The sequence below is a fragment of the Musa acuminata genome, chromosome BXJ2-11, assembly GCF_036884655.1.
Source record: "Musa acuminata AAA Group cultivar baxijiao chromosome BXJ2-11, Cavendish_Baxijiao_AAA, whole genome shotgun sequence".
In the NCBI taxonomy this organism is placed as follows: domain Eukaryota; kingdom Viridiplantae; phylum Streptophyta; class Magnoliopsida; order Zingiberales; family Musaceae; genus Musa; species Musa acuminata.
The window spans coordinates 1779196-1793937 of NC_088348.1; the positions used below are offsets into that span (position 1 = coordinate 1779196).

The 14742-nt window shown below is 37.7% G+C and overlaps 1 protein-coding gene across 2 annotated transcripts; it reads right to left on the bottom strand.

Annotated features, from left to right (window-relative positions):
• Positions 1 to 650: 650 nt before the first annotated feature.
• LOC135627726 (ABC transporter C family member 5-like) lies at positions 651 to 14099 on the bottom strand. Of its 2 annotated transcripts, XM_065133921.1 has the most exons (12): positions 13549 to 14098; positions 11208 to 13463; positions 10810 to 11130; positions 10650 to 10736; positions 9252 to 9911; positions 8990 to 9154; positions 7286 to 7580; positions 6855 to 7069; positions 2714 to 3019; positions 2565 to 2628; positions 1874 to 2113; positions 651 to 1137 (listed from the first exon to the last, which is right to left on the bottom strand). In XM_065133921.1, exons 2-12 carry the CDS (start codon positions 13248 to 13250, stop codon positions 1025 to 1027), a joined length of 4509 nt encoding a protein of 1502 aa, XP_064989993.1. In that variant the 5' UTR covers positions 13251 to 13463; positions 13549 to 14098; the 3' UTR covers positions 651 to 1024. The 2 variants fall into 2 exon arrangements, with proteins under 2 accessions (XP_064989993.1, XP_064989994.1); XM_065133922.1 differs by lacking the exons at positions 651 to 1137; positions 1874 to 2113; positions 2565 to 2628 and adding an exon at positions 5286 to 5415 and having other exon boundaries at positions 2836 to 3019; positions 13549 to 14099.
• Positions 14100 to 14742: the final 643 nt, after the last annotated feature.

Here is a 14742-nt window from a genome sequence, read left to right on the forward strand (position 1 = left end):
TTCAGAACGAAAACGCAAAGGCAGTCATTTAAAGTGTGTACATTTCATTCGATTCATCTTGACATGTTATGCTTATTCGAAGTCCCGAAGGGGAGTCCAGCTAGTTCTCTTGAGAGATTACAATCGCATCCAAAGGCTCAAAGTTCCATTCGAGATGGAAACTCACAGGAGACCTGAAGAATTAAGAACATGGAACCTGAGAGTATATGCCAGTGCTTGTTTTGGATGCAGTGTCACTTGACAGTTGTTGACGATAGATAGCTACAACCAGTAGGGAAAGAATGTATAAGGAGAGAGATGAGTTTGATTGTGACGGAATACAATGAAGCGATCCAAATCGACTGTCATTATGTACCTTTAACAGAAGCAAAATATTTTTTCCAAGAATCTTAAAGAGAGAAGAAAATGGGATGAGCCTCGAGGGGTACATGAAACAAAAAACATGTTTTTAACCTTCAAATAAAACACAAAAAACAGCACCTTGAAAACCAAACAAAACAATTTCACAAGAACATAGTCGAAGACTGGAGTTTCAGAATCTGAAGGTCGAAAGTAGGAGGCTGATACACCTTGTGGAATTGAAATTTTAAGTGGAAAGCATAAGAACAAATAACTGAAGCTGCATGCTGAAAGGGTAGCAAGAAACACTGTTAGCCGAGAACAATTACTTCTTCATTGAGATGACTTTGATTTATTGGTACAGAACGGAGTTCACGTTACAGATAGATTCTAGCCTTACCGGGGAATGAGAAATGAGGATAACACTTCAAACATGATATCAAAAAATGCCTTATTCTTGTACCTCAAGTGGCCGATTTCTTGAGCTCCGTTATACAGCAAGTGTCCCAACTCTGAGTTTGTAGCTCTTAAACGAGATTATCCCAGCCGTCAGTATGTTTTCATCATTTTCCTCGTGTTGGTTAGAAAACTACCTGTGATATTGATCTTCACGGATGCAGTGGAACAGTGTCATCAGTTAGAACATGAGTCCTTGCCTTCTACCTTCGTCCATAGCCCCATATACTCAAGCATCTGACATACTGCTAGATCTTGTAGAGTACTCGGAAACTAGCCTGAGAAACATCGAAGACTTGTCTTCCAACAACCGGTGTGGACTATCAAATTCGGTGATTCTACCTGAGATGCATCAATTATAATAAAGTAAGATGAGTCCAACAGTTGGAAATCTACATCGAAGTTGACAACCTATCTTGCAGAAATATAATGAACAGATTAGGAGCTTTTAAGGTTCCAATTATTTTCTTGTGTTGTAGGTTATCAAATTTGTAGATTGGTTGAAAGTATTAACCACATGCAGAGAGACAAGAAATATCTATATTTATCACATCATTAATAAGCAAAGGGGATGAGCAGATGAAGATATGCTATATGAGAACCTACTGTGAACTACTTTATTCTCTTTTTGACTCCATACAATGTTAATAAAACCAAGGTCTGCAATACCGGATCGTACCGCCCAGTATGGGCGGTACATACCGGTCCGACAGCCAGCAGTACACGGACCGCCCGGTACCGATACGCACTGTGGCAATGTACTGTAGCGCTATAGCAGTGCTACAGTACTCGGTACACTTGGGTGTACCGAGCGGTACACCGTACCGGTACCAAGCCCGGGTCGAAACGTTGGTATGGTACGGTACACCAGCAAAACACTGTAGTATTTCTCAAAGGAAAACTATAAAAGAAACCAGCAAAAGTTTTTGAGAAAATAAACGAGAAAGAAGGTATCTTTTATGCTTTCTCCTTTTTTTTTGCACTAAAGAACTATCGAACAAAAAGTCAACTAATAAATTCGTAAATTAGTAATTTAATTCCATTTTTCATTAGGAGTTTGGCTCGATAAACAACTTACCATCGCTAAGCACCAAAACCAGGTCACTGTCAATAACAGTAGGGATACGGTGTGCAATGGTGCAGACTGTACAATCCTCAAATTCTCTTCGGATAATCTTCTGAATAAGGTTATCTGTAGCTGTGTCAACCGAGGCTGTTGCCTCATCAAGCACCAATATTCGAGCCTGCTTCAGCAAAGCCCTGCCCAACGAAACAAGTTGGCGTTGTCCAACACTCCAGTTGTCTCCACTCTCCAGAACTGGAGAGGTCAAAGTGACAGTTATTAGCCAATTATAATTTGGAGCTAGCAGACTGAAGCTAATAAACACATATGCGGTCTTTTCTAGTTGCACATCACAGAGCAAGAATCACACATAGAAAGCTTTTGAGAATTTACTTTTCATTGGAAAGTTTTACCTGGAAATTCATCATAAACAAGCCCATGTAATTAAAAGAAATGAGGGATATCATAATAAATAAATATGTTAATCTATATGTATCTAGTGGCCTCTGTAGTAAAACCTCTCTGTGGGTCAAGCCTCTCAAAGATGCTCCTGCATATAAGAAACCTGATAACATTTGTATAGTTGAGAAGAAATACTATTTTCATCTTCATTTAAGCTGACAATCCAGAAAAATTCTTTTGCAACCCTAGTATTTACCGATAGAAACTGCTGAACAGCCTTTTGGGACATGAACGGGCAACATACCTGGAGCATCGAGCTTTTGTGGCTTAGACCGGATCACCTCTCCAAGCTGACATTTTTCAAGTGCCTGAAGAGGGAAAAAGTTTCAGAACATAGTACAATGTCAAGAGAAAGAAGTGCACAAGGAGTTTCAGGATCCTGGATTAGTTTACCTGCCAGATTTCATCATCAGAATGCTCTTCAAGGGGATCAAGATTAACCCTGATTGTACCCTCAAACAAAGTGGGATCTTGAGGAATGATGCTAAGTCGAGAACGAAGATCATGGAGGCCAATGGTAGAAATGTCTATGTTGTCGATGATGATTTTGCCTTCTGCAGGTTCAATTAAACGGAACAGTGCCTGTATCAGGGTAGATTTACCACTTCCAGTGCGCCCAACAATTCCAATCTTTTTCCCACCAGGAAATGCACAGGTTATACCATGAAGGACCATAGGTAAGGTGTCTTTATAACGCACCTTTTTTGTTATTTAAGAGAAAAATCAAGTCAGTTGTTACCATATCTGTCAGTGAAAAATAAAGCATATCCAGTATTTAAAGCAAGAGAAACTTCTAAATATATCATCAACATTTCTGGCTGAAAATAAGTGAATTATTCTCAATATAATATATGCTCTATGTCTATGCAGAAGTGATTTTCCAAGTCTGGTTTGCACAATTGGTTGAGCGGCACAACTTGGATGATAAAATTTAGTCTACATTGAAAGATCACAACATTAAGAACTTGCATTACCAAACAATTGTTACATCTTTCATGATGATCAAGGATGCCTTATGCATTTAGGAACTTGCACTTTGATATTACAGCAAATAATGTACGGATTTAAAATTTGAGAGCTTAGGTTTAGTATGTTATAGTGCTAACCTATAGCACCCTGCAAATTTTTGTTGCAATATATGCATTAAAGCATTACTTACTTGGGGAGGAAAATATTTCGAAAACGGTGCAATTTTACAACCCTCTACAAGAGAGAGAGAGAACCTTGCAGAACTCTATTGCCAACATAAGCATAAAAGCACTCACCTATAGTGCAGGAAAATATTGGGTGATTTACCCAGTAGAACCCCAGTTTATGGGTTGTTACCTAGGAGCCTCCACTTCAGAATTTAGTTGGGATGTTCCAATCTGCTCAAATATCTAAAGTGCCACTGAATTGATATACTAAACCTTCAAAAGAACCGAATTGGTTTATCTTCTTCCAAATTAAACTTAAAATAAATCCCTAGAATTATAAAAAATAGAAAACCAAATGATATTTCAATCGTGAAAGTTTAGGTATTATTTATATCATATTTATATCATGCGAGTTGGACAAGATTTATGGTATTGCACTCATAAATGAACTATGCTATATTCAATTGCAGAATCAAGACAAACATGTACCAAATTAAACTATAAAAGTTCCTAAAATCAATAAAAAAAAAAATCAATGGTGTTAAAATATATATCATTTTTCCCTCGATGGCTAAAGTTTGAGATGAGTTGGATAAACATTATGGTGTTACCCCCATAAATGAAACACAGTACAGAATCCAATGTAACATAATTTTCTTTCATCTTGCTATTATAATCGAGTGTACCATAGTTCATTTACAAGTGAAATACTATAAAGTTTATCCAACTCACCTCACTTTTTTAACATGGTAGCCAATTATGGGATACATAATGATTCAATTGGTTTTTCTAAGTTTAAGTGATTCTAGGATATTTTTTAGGATGAATTTAATACATTTTCAGATTGATTCTGCAATCAATTATAACTCAATTCATTTATAAATGTAATACTATAAAGTTTGTCCAACTTACTTTAATCTTAAATATAATAGACAAATATAATGTAAATAGTGATTTCGTTAGTTCTATTTTAGGGTACTTTAGGAGTTTTTAAGTCGAATTTGGGTTGAACAATATAATAATCCTTAAAGGACAAGGGATACTTGTCCTTTCATCTTCTCAAAGCATCCCAAGTAAATTCTGAAAAGTGGCACACTCCTAGGTAAAAGCCCATAAAGTACGGTCGTTCTGGATAAATTGCCAAAAATATTTCAGTAACAATGTGATTTCCATCAATCAGAGGGAGAAAGCATATGGCCCATGTGACAAAACATGTCAATGCACCTTTTTTATCTGAAAACTAACAGAACAAAAAAGATGAGAATAACACAAGTCAAATACAAAAAATATATGAAAAAAAAAGATCGAGTGCAGTAGCTTTATAGTTTAACATGAACATACTTTTATTAACAGCAATGTTCTAAGGTGGGTGACACCCACTAACAAACATGTTCGACTAATTTGAGGACCAAGAGATGGAAGATATTTTAGTAGTTCAAGTTAATTGTGACATATAACCCTATGTTTGTTCTTCTTCTGCTCTTATAAGCTAGAATTAACTATGTACTCACAAGAACTGCTACTGGTATATGTTCAAGTCTTTTAACAAAATGTCCATTGGACATATCTCAATGGTCAAAATGCCTAGTTGCCTATTATAATCCTATTAAAGATACTTCACAGAACAAACTCAAAATCGAATTTTCAGTAGGTGCTCTTAAAATCTAGCCATCACGACATATTGGCAACAAACATTGGCCTATAACTAGAAACAATATATCTAATAACAATAATAAAGATCACTAACAAAGTTCACATTAAGGGGAATCAGAATGTATGATTAAAGTAAACAACGGGAAAGAAGAGTGGATATGCTAACGATGTAATACATCAGATGTGGCCATAATGAATTTGCTTTAAGTTATAGCACTTATGAACGAGATCCAAAATGATACAACTTGAGTAACCCTTCATAAGATATTCTTCCAACTGCAAGGAAGGCTGAAGAGCACCAACAACCTAAGAAATGAATTACTTTAAGTTAAAGGAATTCATTCTAGCTCTCTAACAAATATAATAGCATGTTAATAATTTACTGGTCATCCAATCAGTCGAAGAGACAGATAAAATGTCAAGAACTTCATTTTATATTAAGGTTCACAGATTGATGATCATGTGCCCATGTGGTTGCATAAGTTCTTGTAGGAATGCATTAAGTTTGTAAGTGTGCATTTCTACAATCCAGAAGTTCATATTGCATGACTAGTTGCATTTTCTTACCTCAGAATTTTTCATCATTTCCCCATCCCATGGTGACAGACAACCTGGTGATCCACATTATCATATCTAATTTTACTTCATTACCAAGACTAGACGAAGACTAGCACACATGCCCACAAGTTGATGTTTATCTAGTTTGCATGGGTCACCATTGACTTCTATACCTTCAGATTTTGCTATAGAACTGCTCTGTCAACAAACATATTGTTACTATGAACTAATTATTGCAGTTGGTCTATTGTCACCAGCATTAAAAGGCATCCATCAGCCACTCAAGGGTCAATCAAAGGGGGGCCAAGGCCGGCCATGCTAAGAGCGTAACTACATGGAAGCATCCGGACTATAGCTACTTATTGGGTTTGGACGGCTATAAGAGGAGCCAGTCATGCCATATCAATAACTTTATAACATAGTGCATCCACAGAAGCTTGTCCCAGCAGGTAAGGGTGTTCCAGCATCCCAATAAAGGAATATATAACTATTTTATATTTTTTTAGTTTTGAATATATTAGACAAGACTAGTTCAGGTTATCTATATATAATAATTGTAGCCCCCTGTACATTATCTTGAAGTTTATTCTGTAAGTACAATTGTAAGTCTTCTTTTTTGTCACTTCTCTCTAATCTTTCTTTTTCTCCTCTTCCCTTTATATCTCTTGAAAATGATCCTCTTCCCTCGAAATAAGGTGCCATTTGATAGGAACTGGTAATTCTATCAGACATCAATTTAGTTATATGGAAGAGAAAACTTGAAAGAAAGATAACGAATTTAGCAAAGTCATCAGAAAGACTTGCTGTTCTCTTAAGGAAAATGGTTTTGCGATTCATTATAAAATGTTTCACATGCATAACTACCCTGCCAGTTGTCCTGGTTAGAAGTGATGGAAACAAGATGTTTTAAATGGAAAAAAAGTGAGGTGTGTTATCAATGCCCAGGAATTAAATCAGCAAGTTGATGATAAACCTAGGGAACTTAATTAAACAGGGTGAAAATCCACACAAGGGAAGTACTCTTAATACTCAGATAATAAATGTTCCAGGAACAAATTATAGCTCTGTCAAGATAACACAAGATAGAAGGTCCAAACAACAGTATATACTGAAAGTACTTACTGATCAATGTAGTAATGAACCTGACAATTATGTTAGCAGAACAGAAATGAGTTCTGAATACACACCTTGAGATCAATCAGTTCAAGTTTTCCAGTCTCTGGCCATGTAGATGTAGGTCGACAATCCTTGACAACAGGTGGTGCTTCACTTGGGATTTGGCAATACTGACGTATGCGTTCGATAGAAATAATTTTATTTTCGAGTTTACAAAAGCTCAATATCCACCGTGACAAACGGGCATTAAGATTTAAGCCATATGTTACAGCTAGACCTGCCATACCTTCAATACCAAAGCAAATGTCATGGAAATAGAACTTTCCACTAACATGTCAAGTGAAATAAAAACAAAAACTCATTTCATTTTAAATATTAAGGAAGGGGGGTGGGGTGTGTGGGGTTTTGGTGTTGAGGTTTCATCAGGGTTCAGTCATGTATCAGGAAGAATTTACAAATTATCAGAATGCTGAAGATTATTTAGAAGTCACAGAATACATACTGGGATCGATAGATCCATGTGGGAAGCTAACAAGGAGAGCCATGCAGAAAGCGAATACAAAAGTTGAGAGCAATTCCATCCGCAAGCAAAGCCATTCAATTGCTGCAATACTGCAGAAGAATGGACGAGCAAAGCAATCAAGCAAGTATAGGTTCCTCTTCATAAAACGTTTTTCTTGACGGAAGCCTCTAATAGTAGCAGCTCCAGCAATTGACTCCCCAAAAAGATGGATTACTGGGGATTTTTGGATGCTAACGATCCGAACTAGCTCCCTCGATGAAGCCATGTAATATTTCTGCACAAGTAGAATTATCAGCTAAAACTTATTCAACAAGAATTCATGTACTTGAGGAATGACCCACAAGTTTACCATCTGATTTGTATTCATATCATACAAACAACACAATTCAAATCCAGAAGAAAGTCGCAATTACACTTCCAGATATCAACCAAAACAATGGCACGACAGAAATTAAAATTCACATTTGTTCATGCTAAAAGTTCTTTTACTTTGGTACTTCATGCAAAATTTTTCATTCTAGTCTAATTTCATTAAAACTGTCTAAGCATCTACCAATAATGTATGTACTTTAACAATATTCCAGATATGTATATAGTAAATATACAAATGTGAATATTTGTATATCCCAAATATGTATATAGCAAATATCCCACTTCTTACAGATGGGAGAACAATGCATGTTAAACCTAAGTACCATAATTATATGTGATTTATACAGCTCAAGAGTGAAACTCATAGAAAGACCACCTCAGTCTACATTCTTGCAGTTTCCATTCAAAAGCTTTCAAAAATTGGTATCTTACGCCAAAGCTAATCAAATTATCTCTAATAGGACGGTTTGAATGCCACCAAAAATCAAATAACTAACCATCATAAATGAAAAAAAAAAAAAAAATCAGTGCCTCCCAGATTATCACAGGTATGGGTGGTACTGAATGTTATTCATTCTATGCCTGTTTAAAGAACACATACAATTCGATAACAAGAGTAACTTTGTCAGCTTTACCACAGTTTGATAACAAGAGTAACTTTACCACAGTTCAAACAGAAGAATATACAGGTGAAATACAACTTTGTCAGCTTTACAATAAGGAGAAACAAATACTTTGACTAATGGTTGAGGCTTTGTAATATTTGTTTTCTTAGAATGCCTACATTAATCTCAATTAACCGAAATGTTTAGAACCCATCCGTTGGGAGTACATATCTCCATTCCCTTTTTCACTTTTGTAAACACTACCAATTAATTTAGCCATAATAAATGATAATTCCAAAAGAAAGTACTTGGAGATAAACATTCTTACCAGGTAACAAACAATATAAAAAAATCATTTTATCGAAGCTTTGGTTATCTAGCATCTAAAAGCTAAAGAGTCAATATGACACCATGGAATACAAAATCAGAATGATCTTTTTGTACCGACCTTTTAGCATCACAAGAAAAAAGAACTATCATTGCATCAAAAACTGATTATTGGCTTGAGTTCCTAAGCTTTTGTTTTGGCACGAACCATCCCATAATAAGTTGCTAAAAAATACAAATGTATGCTCTTATCATGACTTCTCAAAAAGATATTATCTGACCATTGGCAAAACACATAGACTTGAAGATAATCATTGCATCATTTTCCAGACAATTGTCAATAATACTGTCAGACAATAGATCTGTAGAAATCAATTACCTGCATCCATAAGCAAGCAATCGCCATGGGGACAAACAGAAACAGAACTTGCCAAGTAACTTTAGTCATTACACCAACTATACCAAGAAGTTGTATCGTTGTTGAAGCAAAACCACCAAGTCTGAAAGGTATATCAAGATCCACAACACTTTGATCCACAGAGACCTGATAATTTGTAAATTCAGATGATAAACAATGTTGAAAAATATAGAATAACGCATGATAGACATGTTAAATAATAACACCAAATATGATTACTTACTCGATTCAGGATCCGCCCAGCTGGAGTAGAATCAAAAAATGACATTGGTGCTCGAAAGACAGTTTTAAGCATCCTTAGAAACAACTTCTGTGCAGCTGCTAGGCCAAATGTAGCTACAAGAACAGATCTTATAAAAACAAACAGCGAACTCCCAAAAGCAAGGCTCATATAGACAACTAAAAGAACCACACTGTTTGTCTTTGGTTTGTCGCCTCTAGTTTGAGGATTTGCCCATGCCATCCACCAGTTGCCTGCTATTTGGAGCACCTGAAACATAATCTGAGCAAGGACAATTAACGGTATTAATGTTCCTCTATATGCCGCAGCCATATATGATAAGTATACTTTTAAGCTAACTCTTCCTCTTTCTCGTTCCTCTTCTTGAGCCAGTTGTTTCTTTCTCATACGTTTCACTTTCTTTTTCTCTTTTATTGCTTTTCTCTCAGATGGCAGTTCATCTTCCGGTGCTTCACTTTTCATTTGATCAATATTGCTTGGACTTGATGTTAACCTTTTCCTATCGGGTTCACTTGAATCTTCCAAAATATCCATTGTTTCAATTGCTTCATGGTGAGCTGAAACTAAAGCATTAAAGTCAGTTCCAGCCTGCAAAAGCTCTTCATATCTTCCAGCCTGGATTATCCAACCATCTTTCAGGACCTGCAGCAGTTAAAATGAGCTAAGAATAACATGGTGAAATTTTTGTATATGGACCTGAATAACTCCTACAAGGCTGTCCTTTTTCAGATTGGTCATTCAGTAATTCAAGTATCAATATTTATATTGCAAATAAGGTCCAATCAATTTGCAATGGCAGTTGATCAATCAATTTCAAGAAAGAACCTTTTTCACAAAATCATTTACCTTACAGCAGTAATCTTCTTAACAAATATTCAGCATATCAATGAGAATAAGGTTGATGCATTTTTAACTTCATACAACCAGAAATGGGAACAAAACACCAACTTCACCACTTAACTTGTTGGCTGTCAATTCTTGATAACAGCAAATACTAGTTACTAGCTGTGAAACTTAGAAGCAAATAATGGGGAGAAAAAATAAGTTTATATAACGCTGTAAGCACTGGGAAACAGCTGCAAGAAAATTGGCAATAATGTGAACGATTTGACTGTTGATGGTGATTAAAAAAAATGGAGGATCTTGTTGGTTGAAGTTTAGGGAATGAAGTAGGTAAAGGACAGATGGGATATTGACAATTTTATTTAAACTGTTAGAGAATTCTTCAGCAGCTTTCTTATATAACAGCCAACAAGAACATAAGATCTTTATAAGAATGTAAAAGAGGGACTTTTTTTCATATTATGCAACAATAAATTGAAATTGAAGATGCATAAAATGAGTTATTACTTAGTAGAACATATCTAAAGCTTGTCATACCAGTATCTTGTCAGCAGCTGGTAGAAACTCCACTTGATGAGTAACATAGATTACAGTCTTGCTAGCTAATGCCATTAGTATGTATTCCTGCAAAATTACATGAGTTGTGGGAGTCAGGTTGCTAGAAGGGACCGAATGAGGAAGAGCTGTGGATCCTAACCTTAAATAGCTCACTTCCTGTGTGAGCATCAAGTGCACTGAAAGGATCATCAAGTAAATAAATGTCTGCATCTTGATAAAGTGCTCTAGCAAGCTGCACTCTTTGTTTCTGGCCACCACTCAGGTTAATACCTCTATCACCAATGATGGTTTGATCTCCATGCAATAACAATTCCAAATCCTTTTTCAGACAACAAGCATGAAGAACTCTTTTGTATTTTGGCTTATCCATTGGGCTACCAAAAAGAATGTTTTCCTCTATATTTCCGGATTGTATCCAAGCAGACTGAGGGACATAAGCTGCAGAGCCACTTATCCGAACCTGGAATAGGAGAGACAAGTCAAAAGTGACCTAGAAAAGAGTTACACTATAAAGTCAATCTTTGGTGTATTACTTACTTCTCCGGAAGTTTTTGGTATCTCACCCAGAATACAAGACAGGAAACTTGACTTGCCAGAACCAACTATGCCGCAAACTGCAATACGCATGCCTTTTTCAACTTTCAGTTGTATCCCAGAGAGTGTTGGTGTTGCAGATGAGGGGTCCCAACAAAATTCTCCATCCTTGATTTCAATAGCATTGTTCGTAAGGCCCCGAGGAACTACTATGGTGGCATCTTCTTGTAGCTCTTCCTCTTGTAAGAACCCAGATATCCGGTCCAGAGAAACCCTTGTCTGAGCAATCATGGAGATCAAATCTGGAAAATTCCTAAGAGGCTCCTGAAGAATTCTAAAAGTAGCTAAAGCCGAAAGTACACCACCTGCTGTAAGATGACCACCCAACAATATAGAAGTAGCAAAGGTTACAACTGAGACAAATATAGGAGACCCCCAGAAAATGAAGGTTATAACAGATTGTGCATATAAGGCTTTTCGGAGCCACTTGAACTCCACATTCCTCATCTCCTCTAATTTCAAGCGGTACCTGTCTTCCCAAGCCTCCAGCTTTAGGATTCTCATGTTCCTCAAACATTCAGAGGTCTTCCTCATTCTGTCATCCTTGGCAGCCATTAAATTATCCTGATACTCCTCTTGTATCTTGGCGAGAGGAATTGTAACAATAATGGAGACAATGGTAGCCACCAGTGTTGCAACCGATGCAATGCCCACATTTTTGTACAAGATTGCCAAAGCAAGAATGATTTGTAGTGGAAGCATCCATATATCATGGAGGTACCATGAATAATCGCCTATTCTCTGCACATCAACTGCCATGTAGTTTACTATCTCACCGCTTGTATGGCTCTGTCGGGATGTGCTTGATAACCTAAGCCCTTTTCTGTACACCATTGCTGTCAAGGCTGATCTAACATGCATGCCCAATATATCTACTCCTAGGTACCACTGTCGGGTGGTAAGAGTCTCTATCAACTTAGCAGTAAAAAATATCGAGGCCAAAATGTAACCCTCATGAGGAAATGCTATGTTGCCACTCAAATAATCAACAAAATAGCTTATCAGATATGGACCAACATAAGAAACTGCAGTGAACAATCCAGCAAATATAGCATTGAAAGCAGCTTCTTTCCAGAATGACCGAAAAATGGCCAATGCCAATGATGGCTGGTTGTCAGGGTACTCAGCTTTCAACCTCTCCCAATTTGAATTCAGTATCTTGTAACAAGTCTTTGATCGTTCTTTTGTGGCTAGCAAAGGTACATCCCGTATCTCTAATGGCCTTTTTGCACCTAGCAGCAAGAGTGAGTCAAGCCAGGACAAAGTTGCAATGCTGAAAAGACCTGCCTCACTGTAAGGTGTGACTCTAAGACAGCCCGCTTCTTCTTCTCCGGCAAGCAATGGTTCCCTGAGGTCTCCATGGGCCCTATAAAGTTCTACAGATGTGACACCCCGAACTGAGGCAACGAGAAGGAAGGCAAGGGCAGGTGACGAGGCATAATTTGCTAGTATGTGTGAATTTAGGCTAATCAAATTCGTTATCAATCCTTTGGTATCAAGGTAACCAATGTAAAGACAGAAGATGAATGAAATAAACCACCATAACCTAATCAAGAATGGAAACTTGGCCAATGCCTTCAATTTACAGTGGAATACCGATGAACCCAAGACGAGCCACGCCAATCCTTGCACGGCAGGCAGGTAGAGAAGAGTGTAATCCCTTGATTCAGCGTCTCTTGTAAGGAAGGTCACGGTTTCATACCCCAAGACCGCCGCTTGAAGGAAGAAAACGAAGAAGCAGCAGAAAGCTGTGATCTTGAACCAATAACCGACTATCACAAACCGATCGCAACCAGAATCGCCACGAACGGGATGAGGGCTCCGGACGTCATCCTTGGGAGCCGGGATGCGGCGGATGGCGCAGGCGAAAACTCGCCGTGCAGAGGCAAAGAACAAGAAGAAGAGAAGCAGCGATGCATGGGTGGCCGCCGCGACCTGCTCGGGAAAAGGGAGGTCGCCGAACGAGCTGAGGGAAAACGAACCCATAGCCCGACAAACGATTGGATTTTGATGAGAGATCTCGAACGGTAAGGGGTCAAGGCGAAGACTTCAGCTACGGGCATTTCACCACCGATGGTACGGATATTAAAAGAGAGGAGGAGAACTAAGGAACGGCGACATGTTGCAGAGAGATTGATGTCCGTTGTACAGCAGCAGAAGACACATTGCACATGACAACAAAAGGGGCTTCCTGGTCATCTACCAAAGGAAAAGAAAGGAAATCATGCGCAAACAGACAAGCGAAAACCAGAGGAAAACCCCGAACAATCCAATCTTTACCGACCTGGTCCGCGGGGCTCCCTTCTCGTTCCACCTCCTCTCCTTTCTCTTTCTCGTTCGATGATTCCAAAGCTGTGATCTTGAGAGGTGTGAGTGACTGATAGAGGTGCAGGGAGGCGGAGCAGGGCAACGGGGTGCGCTCTCGTGCTCTAAATTCCAATGGCTTCTCCTATCGCCGTCCTACTCTCTTTCCTACACCAAACCGGTGGGATGATGCTACCGCGAGGCCACCCTGGAGACGGGTAACACGGGAGGGGGATTTGCAGTGACATTGGTCTGTGGGGGATGCATCGGATCGAGTGGTGGGTGAGGGGGGTGGATTTCGGGAAACCTCTATTGCGAGTCTAAAAGATGGTGGTTGAAGGCGAGGCTGTGCTCAACTTTGTCTCGGATTGCTCTTTGACGGCTGATGCAATGTTGCAGGACTAATTATTATACATGAGAGGGGGTGACAACAGCTTTGTGTGTGAAGCTTTATTTCCGCATGCAAGGATGAGGAGGAGGAGGACGAGTAGGACACAGAAAATGGCAGGGCTCCTTTTGCACAAGAATAGCATGAGGAGGATCATTGCCAAACTCCCCATAATTTATATTCTGATATTGACGAACACATTATTATGATGGATGGATAGATATCCTCTGGTCATGCTGTTGAACAGTTTTAGATTCGACTCATATCTTTTTTATGTTTCCGTTATGTGTTTATTATGAAATCAGGCATTAAAAAGATATTTAAGGTTTAAAGATCTGAGCGAATTCCAAAAAAAAAAAACTTTTTTTTTATTTTTTCCCAAAAATATCTTTCATTTTCAGATTTTTTTTTTTAACAACATTTCTATTTTGCCCAACACATAAAATGCTCCCAACAATCTTATTTCTCTCCTCTCTTATATAGTATAGACCTGTCAATCTAATTATAATATATTTTTAATAATAAATAATAATATAATTCAAGAAAAAAAAATGAGTATTGTGTTTACATTATAAATATAGTATTTTTAGAAATTTTATATAACATATTATATTATAATATTTGTTATAAATACTATGACACAATGAAAAAAAAAAGATGACTAATAAAAATATTTCAGATAGTAGGAAAAAAGATTCTAGTAGAGAGTTTTGAAGAGGAAGGACACCACCCACCTAGGAAAAGTCAAAAGGACTTCAGCTACAGCTACGGGCATTATTGTTGTTG